This window comes from Idiotropiscis lumnitzeri, chromosome 7 (genome assembly GCF_059441095.1).
Source record: "Idiotropiscis lumnitzeri isolate Australia: NSW breed Sydney's pygmy pipehorse chromosome 7, RoL_Ilum_1.0, whole genome shotgun sequence".
NCBI classification, from domain to species: domain Eukaryota; kingdom Metazoa; phylum Chordata; class Actinopteri; order Syngnathiformes; family Syngnathidae; genus Idiotropiscis; species Idiotropiscis lumnitzeri.
The window spans coordinates 15,221,335-15,233,701 of record NC_142397.1 but is presented as its reverse complement, the minus strand read 5'-3'; the positions used below and the strand labels follow the sequence as shown (position 1 = coordinate 15,233,701).

Genomic DNA, 12,367 nt, shown 5'->3' with positions numbered 1-12,367 from the left:
GCCTAAAATGCGCACACACAGACACACACACAAACACACGTGCACATACCTGGCTGACAGGTACACGTGAAGTTGTGTCCTGCACTACCCTGCCTAACATCAGTGCAGGTTGCATTGTTGCGACAAGGTCGGTGGTGACAGGCATCAAATTCCTCACAGAAGATTCCTGTGTAGCTCTCATCACACTCACAAAAGAAGGTGCTCTGCGAATATAATACATTTAATGATTTTAATGATTTTTTTTTTTTTATTTAAAACTGTTCCCAAGTGTCTTGATAACATGTCTGTGGCATAGTTTTACCGTAAAGATCAACAACTACTACCATATTCTTACAGCATAGTTTTTGGACACTGTGAAATCGGCTGGTTTTAGGAGAGAATTTGTCTTATGCGGTGTATGACAAAATCTTTCGGAAATCAGTCAGGAACAGAAAAGAAAAAACACAGTGGGGAACTTTTTTTTAGAAGAAAGATTTTTCAGTCTGGCGCATAAACCCGATAATGTATAATAAAATTGAAAAACAATCTACTGTAAATCAAAATGTTATATTTTCCATGTCTAACCTCCGACGGCTGTGTGACGCATTTGCCTTTGCCCGAGCACTGGGGGTCACTGAAGCTGCTGCCCGGCTCCACACAACTACTCGCTTTCACTGTCAGATTGAGACGCAGGGTGACCTCTGGTGCTGTGGGGGTATCCACCTGGATCACACCTGCCGAGGGGAAATACACTTACACCGTGCATTGGATTTGTTTGAGCATGTTTCAGAAAAAGGTGACTAATACCAAGGTGACTCGTATACTTCGTTTTTTCAGAACGTGGCACTGAGTGAGAGACGTTTGGACTCTCATGATCTATAGATCAAAACTCCTGCATTATGGAGTTGCCTCTGTATGAACCAAAATAGAGTGTGTGTCTTATCTATCTCAAAGCATTTAAATTGAGGCCTTATCTTACAGAATCTTAAAGCACAAGTGACAGCTACTCGGGCACTTGGATAAAAATAGCCCCTTAGTGCACATCAATGGCCTTTCAATAGCCAATCAGCTGTGAGAACGCCAATGATGGAATGCATGCGATGCAAGCTCCAACCAATCAGCGCTTGCTTACATTCCTTCTCCATTTAATGATTGCCAAACCAGATGAGCGTGTTGAATGTGTAGTCACAGCAAATCATTCAAATAGACAAACTGAAATGACGTGGTACAGAAATGCATTGTCATTGCACATCCGTCTTTGCTGAATAAGTACATATTTTTCCACTCAACATGTCTGTGTGTGAGTCATACATCAAGGACACACATTTCAATTAATATTAAAGCATTAATTTGGTCATATGCAAATCCATCCAGCCGACGCCGTGCGCCTGCATTTTTGTCAACTCAAATCAGATAATCATTTTTATCCTCTAACTTGACCTTCAATCTTCCCCTGCCTATTAATTCCACCTCTCCCCTGTGTATTTAAATCCCGATATGTTGTCTCACCAAGTATCTGTCAAGCCAAACCAATGCTGTGCTGTCACAATTATCAACATATGAAGGTCAGCAGACAGGCTGCCTTGTGGAAAAATTAGTTTTTAGAGCACTAAGAGGTCCTGCAGTTCAGTTCTCTACCAATTATACGCAAAGGTCCACATAAAAATTTGGTGTGCCCACCAGAGATTTGTTTAATGCTATTTTTTTTTCTTAACCCACTTACCTCGTTGATTTACTTAAAGCGGTAGAGCACGTCTCATCAATGTTTGGTCCATGGACCAAATGCTGCCCATCCACAGTCACTTAGTAGACCTTGCGGCCTTTATGAAGTCAAAATAAAACTTTAAGTATGAGTTTCTTTTATCTTGATGTGTAAGTGGTACTCACATTAGCAACATTCTTATTTCTCACACAGAAAAGAGGAGAGGGAAATCTGCCCTGGTAAGGATTTGGGAGTCCCAACAAAGAGGGGCTGATATGAGTTTGAAGTTTGTCATCATAATGTCAGCACACTTAAAAATATGGCCTAAATATGGATTTGTTAATGTTGATTAGATACAGATGGAACGTTAACTTTAGTATTAGCGCTGTCATGCAATTACATTTTTAACTAATTAATCGCAAAAAACTTTTGATTAATTGCGATTAATCACATTTTTCAAGTACTCATTTTTATGTATTATTTATTATGTTTAGTTATTTGTCACAAAATTCATCTGGTCTTCTTTATGTTAGTTGATTTTTTTTCATTTTTTCAGGCAAACGGAGTTTCTTTTTTACCTCTACCTGTAGAGATAAAAAAAAAAAAAAAGTCTTCATCTTCATTTCATCATGCGTGTCTTGGCCATCTCTTGCGGTTGTTTATGGGTTAATTTTTCCATTTGTCTTTTTGTCCAATCAGATTTCAGCTTCATTTTGTTGAGGTTAGCATGCTGGTGTGGTTTTAGTTTTAGGTTTTTGTTTCTCACATGTTTCCTTTAAAAAATGATTTGCCCACCCCAGACTTACAGTACACGACTGCGCAATCAGACGATTTGGCTCAATTTTCGAAGACAGCAATACGGCAGTCCAGACATGCTTTATGTAAATCCAAATCTTGATGGACTGTTGATGCCGCTGCGCAGCAAGTTCGAGACAACCACGAAGTCCACCCACTCCGCAGCAGCCCCGTAATCATCCATCATCGCCACCCCAATTGCGCCGTTTGCATACGTATTCACAGCTGAACTCAACTGAACTGAGAAAGGAAAGAATCAGTTTATAAAGTGACACCATTCAGTATGGTCACTCAAAAGATTTGTTTGTTTGAACAAGCCCTTAGCGAATGACACAACACTGCTTGAGCTCTGCTCCCCCTGACCCATTCCCCAAAAAGTCAATGCAGAATGCTCGGTAAGCAAATGCGCAATGACAAACGTGAATCTAGTCCATATGTTCCATTTTCAGTGTGCTTGCGCACCTCCGCACCTCTTATGAGTCTCCCTGATTATAGGACTCACAGCTATGAAAAACAATTTGGGTTGCCACTAAAGGGAGAGGGTGCAAACTTCATCACCTCGTGACTTCATAATAAATATAGATATAAGCTTTTACCGAGAAAGTAGTTTTGTCCCAGAGGCAACGCATGGTCGGGGAGTACCAGGCCATTGGAGGCCTGCAGGAACCACATTTTGGACCCATTTATAAAAGAAGAACGCAGGAAGCCTTCTTCATTCACACGCCACAGCACTGGGACTCCACCAGCATTCACCACCAACCTGTTGGAGCGGGAAAATATTTGTGAGAGATTTAGAAAAGGAAATAATGCAGGTTTGTACTGTCGAGCATGATGAATGAATGTACTGTACCTATATACCACAAAAAAATAATAATAATGTATAACATTTTATTGTATACTGGATTTCTTCAAGTGACAAAGAGTGCATGCTGATTCTCATGAGTTAAATGTGTGACTCAACGAGCGATAGATGCTCTTGTTTTTAGTTTTTGGTTTCAGAGGGAAAACAGATTTATGGTGCCATTGTCAGGTTGCTTACATTTGTTCGGAACAGATCTTGACACCTGAACTGACATCTTGTCACTACTAATGTGTGATATGAACTGGCACAATCACAATGACTTGGCATTGCCTTTATGATACATGATCTTGAAAGGCTATGAGGTCCAAAACCTGCACCATCCAAAAAACTGGAAATAACGTGGAGCGACTAAACTGTACTGTAAATAAGTCAGAATCTAAATGAAAAACTTCAGTGAGGAGTTTCGCTCTTATCATCACCCTAAAAATAATAAGATAATTTGAATTGCACTGCACTGCGATTGTACAACACCAAAGCAGTCTTAGTAGATTAGCTCTCACGTCACAGCTCCCTGTCTCCGACCATGAACTGAGTCACCATCTGTAATTAGGGGCAACATCAAGGACATCTCCTCATCTCCTTGACTCTTCTGCATAATTTATTGACTTTACTCACAGGAACGTAACGCTTTTTACGAGCATGCATACTGAAAAGATGGAATACTCTGGAATGAGTAAGTACAAGGACAAGCCAAAAAGCTAAAATGTCAAAAATATTTACTTGAAAAATCTTCACTCAAACATTCTAAGTAAATTTTACAAGAACAGTTTTTGAGTACATTGATTAAATTTAAAAAAGGATTCCAAGGTTGAACCCACGTTTTTCATACACAAAGGAGCTCAATGCGGTAGATGATCAAACCCATAACCACAAGGTTGGGAGACGGCCACACTACACCTGAGCCATGCCACTACTATGGTCTGTTGGTATATTATTGGAATCCTACCTTCATAGCGATGTCGTTTTTGGCCTCCGTTTGGATATACCAGCAATATAGTCAACCCAAGTTGCCGAGCCAAAACTCAGGTGTAAAGCTGCCATCTCCAAATCTGGAGGTTCATTCCTCAATCACATTGAGTAACCTTTTGTAATAAATGAGCTATGTGAAAAAGAAAAAGCTAACTTCCCTTGAGTGGCTTTTTTTTTTTTTAAATTTAGTAAACTAGTGAAATTGACTGAAAAACTCTTTTTGTAAATTTTGCTTAGAATGTCTCAATGAAAAAACTATACTAGATTTTTTTCAATTAAACATCACTCCCCATTTTTTATAGTGTACATTAAGGGAACTCTTACTTCACAGCCGTTTCCTCTGGCACCTCCAGAGCTAATGTCAGTGTTGCTGTTAGCTCACAAAGCTCCGGACTCACACAGTGCAGACCCTCAGTCACCTAAATCACAAACACCACATAATGTTGTGTTTATAGACCCTAAAGTTCACCGTAACAAGTTGCAATTGCGCATAAAAGTTGTCTCACCCTGTCTGCCTCCCACGGCACCATCAGAAGCCGCTGCCCACTTTTGGGTTGCCATGGCGGCAGGGTGGGGATTTCTGATGTTGTGCTGGGGGTCACGCTGGTTGGGTGTGGTGGCTGAGTGGCGGCTGAAGTTGCGGAGGTGACAGGAGTGGCCAGTTCAGGAGCTGATGGGGAAACATCTTCCCATTCGGCCACAGCCAGAACGATTTGATCGCACCTCGCCCCCTCGTAGCCTTCACTACATTCACAAGTGTAAGTCGGCTCCTCCTCTTCTTCTCCATGGTGCAGGCTGCAGTTTCCATGGAGACAAGGACTGCTGGAACACGGGTCTGTGAAGAACTGAAATAAGAGGGAATAAATAGACAGAAGGACAATTGTTGGTAAGAGGCAGAACAAAAACCATCTTCAGCTTTGTCACTTTGCCTACTAAGCTGTGCGTTTGGTCAGTTTTTCCAGTAAAAGTTTGAATTGCATTATTGTAGCCTGACTGCAAAAGTGGTCGCTAAATATAGCAAAGAACAAGAATGTTCGTGGTCCAGTCTGTCACACATCATTATCCTCACCGAGGTTATCAAGCCACTTTTTTTTTTCTTTGTCCTTCCTGTTCAGCTGCTTGAACATACGGAATAGTGGATCTGTATGCCTTTTTATGATGAAACTGTGCACCGCAGGAGATTAATATACTCCCACTGTTGTTGTTAGTATTGTGTTAGAAATTTATTTCAAATGCACTTAGACAGAACAAGGTTTCACATGGGACATAAAACAAAACAGGGGGAAAAAAACTCAGAAAGCTACTTATTACATTCGACTGAAATTTATCTTGTACACACTCTGATCAGATTTTTTTTTTTACGACTTTCACCTCAGCGCACTGTCATGTATACTTCCCGTGGCATGCATAATTTACTTCAAGCGCTACACTAATTTGAATAAAAGTGAATAAACCAATCTCACTAAACTTGAAGTCTGAACAGCATAAGGATAAAGAAAACAGATGAATGGATAAATAAATCACAAATAAACTTATGCGTACCTACACGTACACAAACACAGAGAGCAGTGATATGGTTGCCTCCTGTCAGCCATCATGCTTGGTCCCTTCATCAATATTTAAGCACATTTTGAAGGAAAATATTCTTGTGTGGATGTTGAAGGTGAAAGAGGACAAAGCGGTGCTTACAAAGCTGCCTGACAGCATGGTGCCCGTGCGTCTTTGGCTTAAAGCTGCAGTCTCATGTTTGTTGGTGGTTGTTTTCTTTTGTTTTTTTTAAAGATTTATGTGAAATAACTTCTGAAGCTCGGTGATTTAAATACAAAACCGATTTAATACCGCCATGAGAGAAAAGAAGTGTCTTCCTGAGATGAGGATGAATGAGTCCCCTGGCAACTGTTCTGAAGATCATTTTAAAATATGTATTACATTTTTTTAAGTGAGTGCATGGTGTTGATTAAAAAAAAACACATATATATATATATATATATATATATATATATATATAATCTAAAATACAAACAGTGCTGAGTTTCAAAATGAATACAAAATAAATACAAGGAAAATACAGGCTTCTATTGTAGTCTATTCTATTCCCAAACACACTTCAAATACAATTCGACTGAGGTTTTTCTTCCACCTCTAAGGGCACAGTATTGATAAAGCTATAATGAGAGCGTGTAGATTTTACAAGAACAGCAACACTCATACCTAGGGGCAATTCAGAGTGTCCAATCAACCTGCCATGCATGTTTTTTGGAATGTGGGAGAAAACTGGAGTACGCGGAGGAAACCCACATAGGTACGGGAAGAACATGCATTCTCCACACAGAGAGGCCGGAGCCGGAATCAAACTCTGCACCTCTGTGCCATGAGGACATCGTGCTAACCAGTCGGCCACTGTTAACATTATAAAAATGTTTTTTGATTAATTTTATTACTTCAAGTCATTGATCGTTTGGTATGGAAACAGTAACTTCAAGAAACTACAATATCAACTACCAAAATGGTAATTTAGTGATGTTTTTATTTTGCTACGGCTGTTTGCATTGGTGCTTGTGTATGACTTAATGATTACTGCTCATTACTCTCTGACTCCAGTTTATCGTATGCGTGTGTGTGCGTGTGTCTTTTTTCATTACTATTTTCATTATTCTTCAACTCACACTCTCAGGGCGTCAAGACATCTGCTGTTTCTCAGTGCAGTGCTTCACTTCAGCACTTTCACATCCATTCACAGAATTAGCGTGACTCACTTGAGCTGCAGGTGATTAAACTGCAGGGGTATTGTGTAATGACCTCATCATTCAACTAATTGGATAGAAATTAGTTGGAAGGGAATTGATGATTTAAAATTAAACTACATCAAATTAAAAAAATGGCCTCTCATGGATCACCAAACAAATATTTTAAAAAGACATTTAGGACCAGTATTAAATTTGGACAAAGAGTTTTTATGATTTTCTCCTGACACACCACCCGAACGGATTTCAAAAGGAAACAATCAAGATGTGATTGAAGTGTGACTATCATCTTTAATTTCAGAGGTTTCAGAAAAACATTTAAAAGCTTTTACGTTTTAGAATTAGAGCCATTTTATGCAGATTATTCTGTGAAGCCTTCAGCCACCTAAAATTTCCTATACCTTCACTTGAAATGAGAGCAAGCTGGATTGGTTTGAAATTAGGTCACTGGCCTGGTCACTGAAGAATATTTAATAGGGTTGACTTCAAAAAGCCTTAAGTTAATTTTCACGAAGAGAACTAAAGTGGACAAAGGCAAATTGATATGGTAGGTGAACAAGAAAGACATTGCCATACCTTTGTCAACATTTAAAATCAACATATGCTTTCATCACTGTACTGTAAATATAGAAGGTTCGCGACAAGGTTCAATTCATAAACATTAAACCCAATTTTAGATTGGTCCCAAAACATTTAAAAATGCTTCCAGTATTCTGGATTCAGATTCTTTAGACAGACCAGATAATGTAAATTGCATCAGAATGATGAGGAGAGAAAAGTATGCGGAAGGAAAGGAAGTGCTCATAATCCAAAGCATGCCACATCAAACATGTTATGGAAATGGTTTGTGTAGCTGTTCATTCCACTGTCTCATTAGATGAGTTCAAATGAATTGTAATGTGCATTGAGCTACACTATTATACCATATAAGAAGCTAGAAAAACTTCCCTAAAGTCAGAGTCCATGGGCTCCTCATATTCAAAAAACAAAAGTAATCCTGGCCCAAGTGCTGTTGGACTTCAAGTAACTGAAAGTAGGTAAATTTGTCTTTGTAAAGAGAACAGGAATCAATAGAGGCAGCGATCACCTCCCAAGGTGACGAGTGCATATGTTGAAGCTGAGCGAGGCTCATAAAATCTTTCTGCAGGTTGCCTTTAACTGTTCGACACTTTCATTTTTCCAACCAAGTTACCATAGTTACAGACCAAGTGGGAACAATTAGCCCACAGCACAACAGGCACTGTGTTGTTATCCCGCCCTCACCCCATCTGCTCCCGGCAATATTTGCCAGAGTGCCATCATGCTGTGAAAAGAGATTCATACGCTATACAACAGTTTCCTTTTGTCATATGGGATTACAACTATGCCTCACTCTCTCAAAGTGTCAACAGGCAGCAGCCATGACACCTGATAATGAAAAAAATAAATTCACAAGTTATTCTGCCCTCAATAGACCAATAGAGAAAATAACAATAAAATCAAATGTGTATTCCATTTTTTAATATGTAGAGTTATACATTTTAAAATGAAACATGTATGACTAATATGCTAAAAGAACATATGAAATCCATATACATTCACCAGCAACGACTTTCCGTCTGTCTTTACAAAGCTAGTCAATAAAAGATGATCCAATGCGCAATATCATTCAAGGACGGGTTATTTTAAAATGGAAGGATTTGGTTTCATTCAGTGGGATTACATTTCGATTCAATGTGGTATGGCTCAGTTTGAGAGGATATGATGCAATGGGTTTTCTTGTTTCAATAAGAATGAACTTGTCAGTAGGTTGCTGTAAATGTGGCATTTTCTTCCAAAGATATATTTCGCCAATAAAAGATGATACAACTGATACATATCCCAATATAAAGTGGAACCATTCAGTTCGATTCAGTGTACTCAAATCTTTTACAGAAAAAATGATTTTCTGATTCAAATAATGTTTTTGTTTGTTTGTTCGGTATCAAGTGTCAAATTGTACACCGAAAAAGTAATCGCTTGAACAAGGTAATTATAATTATGCTGTAAATTACATTACATTTCAGTCAGGGACGTATTTGTTAGATTATGTTAATTAAACTTTCATACGACCGGCAGTAATTTGCATCTGAAATGCTCAAGGCATAATGAGTTTGCTGAAACCAAATATTTTATTCATAATAGTGCCAAAATCGTTCTAAAAAATAATCCTTCTACGTTATCAATTGCACTCTTAAGAGGTTTAATGGCTGTATATGAAATGCTGAAAACAAAGTGAACGAAAGCAAACATACATGGAAGCATCTTTTCCACATTGCTAATCAAGTCAAACATGACCCGCTACTCGCAAACAACACTGGAAGTTTTGTTTGCCTTTCATCAAATCAATTGAATATTGTGTTGTTTAATTCAAATTATTGCTTTGAAAAAATTCTGATCTGATTAGTGTGGCTACCTTAGCTTGTGATGTGCGGTTGTTCGAAAGACGACAGTACGTCAGATACGGCAATAATTGAGAAGGACTAGGAGTGCGTCTTGCGGTCTTGAGATGTCCTATTTTGTTTAGCTCACTTTGGATATCTGTTGTTTTAAAAAAACATGCTTATTGTCAAGCACTGATTTTATGTCTTTGTATTTCAAACCAAGTTCAAAGTAAAATTCATTCCAATTTGAGTTGTGCCGAATCCAAATTTCTGGTGGCATGTATTTCAGACCATATTTAAGTGACATTAGTCTTTGTTGACGAGGGAAGTGTGAAGTGAACTACAAAGAAAATTCATTCGGCTTCATTTTTTTCCATCAGTATTCTGAGGTAGGGGAACGTATTGTTTTGAAGGTTTTTAATATCCTGACAGTATATAAGGGCCACATTCATATTAAAATGATTTATTGCATCTGTCAGTTAGAAAGCCGCCCAGCAATAAATGCCTTGTGTTGCAGTGCCATCCCTTTTGTTGACACACACTCTAGTAGTTCATCACTCAATTTACCCCACTTCTACCTCAGTCATGAGTTGGTGATTGCCATCAGCTCCACATTGTGGCTGAATGCACATTATTCGAAGTGTCGGGCATTATAATGCATTGCTAGCTACCCATACAATGAAAACCAAACAACTCATGAATAAAAATGAGTGATTTTGGTTATTGTTGTGTAACTCAAGCATATTAAAACAAAGTACATGTTGCTCTACTCACCCTTGAGTGAAGTGGACCATTTCCACTACAATAGCCCAGAAACTACTAAAACTAAACTAATAGTGATAGGGGTTTCCGCAACACAGACATCCCATTAACGTGAAAAAAAAAAAATTTAAATGACAAACTTGGAGAACTTTTGCCGGACAGTGGCAAGTATTTGCCTTACTTTCGTATTGTTCATCTATCTGTCCATTATCTGTTCCGCTGCTCCTCACGAGGGTCGCCAGGGTGCTGGAACCTATCCCAGCTGTCTTCGGGCAGTAGGCGGGGTACAACCTGAACTAGTTGCCAGCCAATCGCAGGGCACACAATAACGAATAGCCATCCGCTCTCACACTCACACCTTGGGATAATTTAGAGCAGGGGTGTCAAAATCCAGTCCAGGAGAGTCGCTTTCCCACCAGATTCCAATGATCAGCGCATTAGCAAGCTCTGAAGAAGCCTGATAAGTATCCTGCTCATATGAATCAGGTGTGTTGCAGCCGGGAAAGATGGAAAACATGCAGAAAGCGGCCCTCCAGGACTGGAGTTTGACACCCCTCATTTAGAATGTTCAATCAACCAACATGCAAGTTTTTGTAATGTGGGAGGAAACCAGAGGAAACCCACACAGGTACGGGGAGAACATGCAAAATGCAAACACAGGAAGGCCGGAGCAGGAATTGATCCCACAGCATCTGCACTGAGAAGGCATCGCGCTAACCAGTCAGCCACTGTGTAATTTCTGGCTTCATTTTGATTTCATCTTTGCCATCACTGGTACCCTTCTGTGGTGGGATTGTACTAAAAGGCGAAAGAAAAACACACTTGATAAGTGAGAGAACTGTTGGCAGCTAAAATGACTGCCATGCAGAAATGATTCCAATAATAAATACACAGTCATCCTTTTTTAAAGTGATCCTCCTTAATCTGCTCTCATCTGCTTTGTTGTGGTACCTTAAAGTGACAGAGTGCAACGCTTATGTAAAAGAGAAAAGAGTGTTTTTGTCTTCAAGCCTTTAATGTCTGTTTCTATTTAAAGTCTATTTCTGCACATCAAAGCTTCCATTAGCTCACAAACTCCTTTGCCTCCTAGCCAAGTGGCTTCAAGGAGCAGCTCCTCTTTTCAAAATGTACTTCCAAGGAGCTCACATAAACATTGCAGAGTACCTTGATAGGTTTCATTCTTGCCTCAAAGCGTGAATAAATGATAATGAGGCAGCACTGGAGCGATAAGAAAAACGAACATGCTTGAGAAGTCGTCTCTCGTCTTCTCAACTTTGCGTCATGTTTTCATGTCTTTGGATGTGTCATTCATAATTTAGCTCATAGCCGGAGGACGCTTTAAAGTCCTCCAGCGAGGTGCCAGTGCTGTCGTCGAACAAACTGGCAAGAAACGGGTGTGATTGCCGGCCCCTCACAAGACAACTAACACACTGTTTGTCAAATGCTCAACTTGACATGGAGACATTGATGGGACATAATGAGAAGGGGAGGAGGGAAGCGAGGAGAATGCTAAGTGATAGGAGAGTGATTTAAGAGTAAAGGTATTGCAAGCTTCTATTTATAAGTACAAGGCTTTGAAGCTGATGACCACTGTCACACCTGCAGGGATTTGGACACATGTGTTATATTTATATAACACATGGCAACTAAGAATGTTCTGTTTGAACATGATCTTGAAGTGGGTGAAGGTAATTACGATGGTGCTACGCAGCTTTGTCATATTATAGTGACAGCTCATCTGTCCAAATGACGCATCGACGTATTCTGGAGAGCAATGGAGAGCGCAACACACCTTCACTAAGTGCTACAAAAACAAACGTGAAATACAAGATTTACTCTCGTCATACTGCATTAACATCCGGCTATACAATTTCTAATTCAGATGATTTATGGGCAAAAGGCGTGTGGCGTCCTGGATTCGTCTCCAGCAAGGTCAAGTACTGACCTTCATTTACAACTGAAATTCTAATACAACAAGATTGAATTCATTTAATCCATCAGTCATTTCTCTTAATTCCTTCATTCCATTTCTTTTTATCGAGTTTCTTTGAGAACATGTGCAAAGTGAGTACAAATTCAAGGCCAGATGTGGCCCACACTGTATGGGTGGAAGTACATTTAATAATCAGCATCTCTAATAAGTATGGTGTAC

At 39.4% G+C, this 12,367-nt stretch overlaps 1 protein-coding gene across 1 annotated transcript in view; it reads right to left on the bottom strand.

Annotated features, from left to right (window-relative positions):
* The window catches only part of dner (delta/notch-like EGF repeat containing), a 30,538-nt gene that overhangs the window by 8,269 nt on the left and 9,902 nt on the right, over positions 1 to 12,367 (bottom strand). The window contains exons 2-6 of the mRNA XM_088300915.1: positions 4,814 to 5,152; positions 4,632 to 4,726; positions 3,073 to 3,236; positions 565 to 713; positions 50 to 203 (exon numbers count right to left, since the gene is read on the bottom strand). Of these exons, the coding sequence (XP_088157041.1) occupies positions 50 to 203; positions 565 to 713; positions 3,073 to 3,236; positions 4,632 to 4,726; positions 4,814 to 5,152 (901 nt within the window). The remainder of the gene's footprint in view (positions 1 to 49; positions 204 to 564; positions 714 to 3,072; positions 3,237 to 4,631; positions 4,727 to 4,813; positions 5,153 to 12,367) is intronic.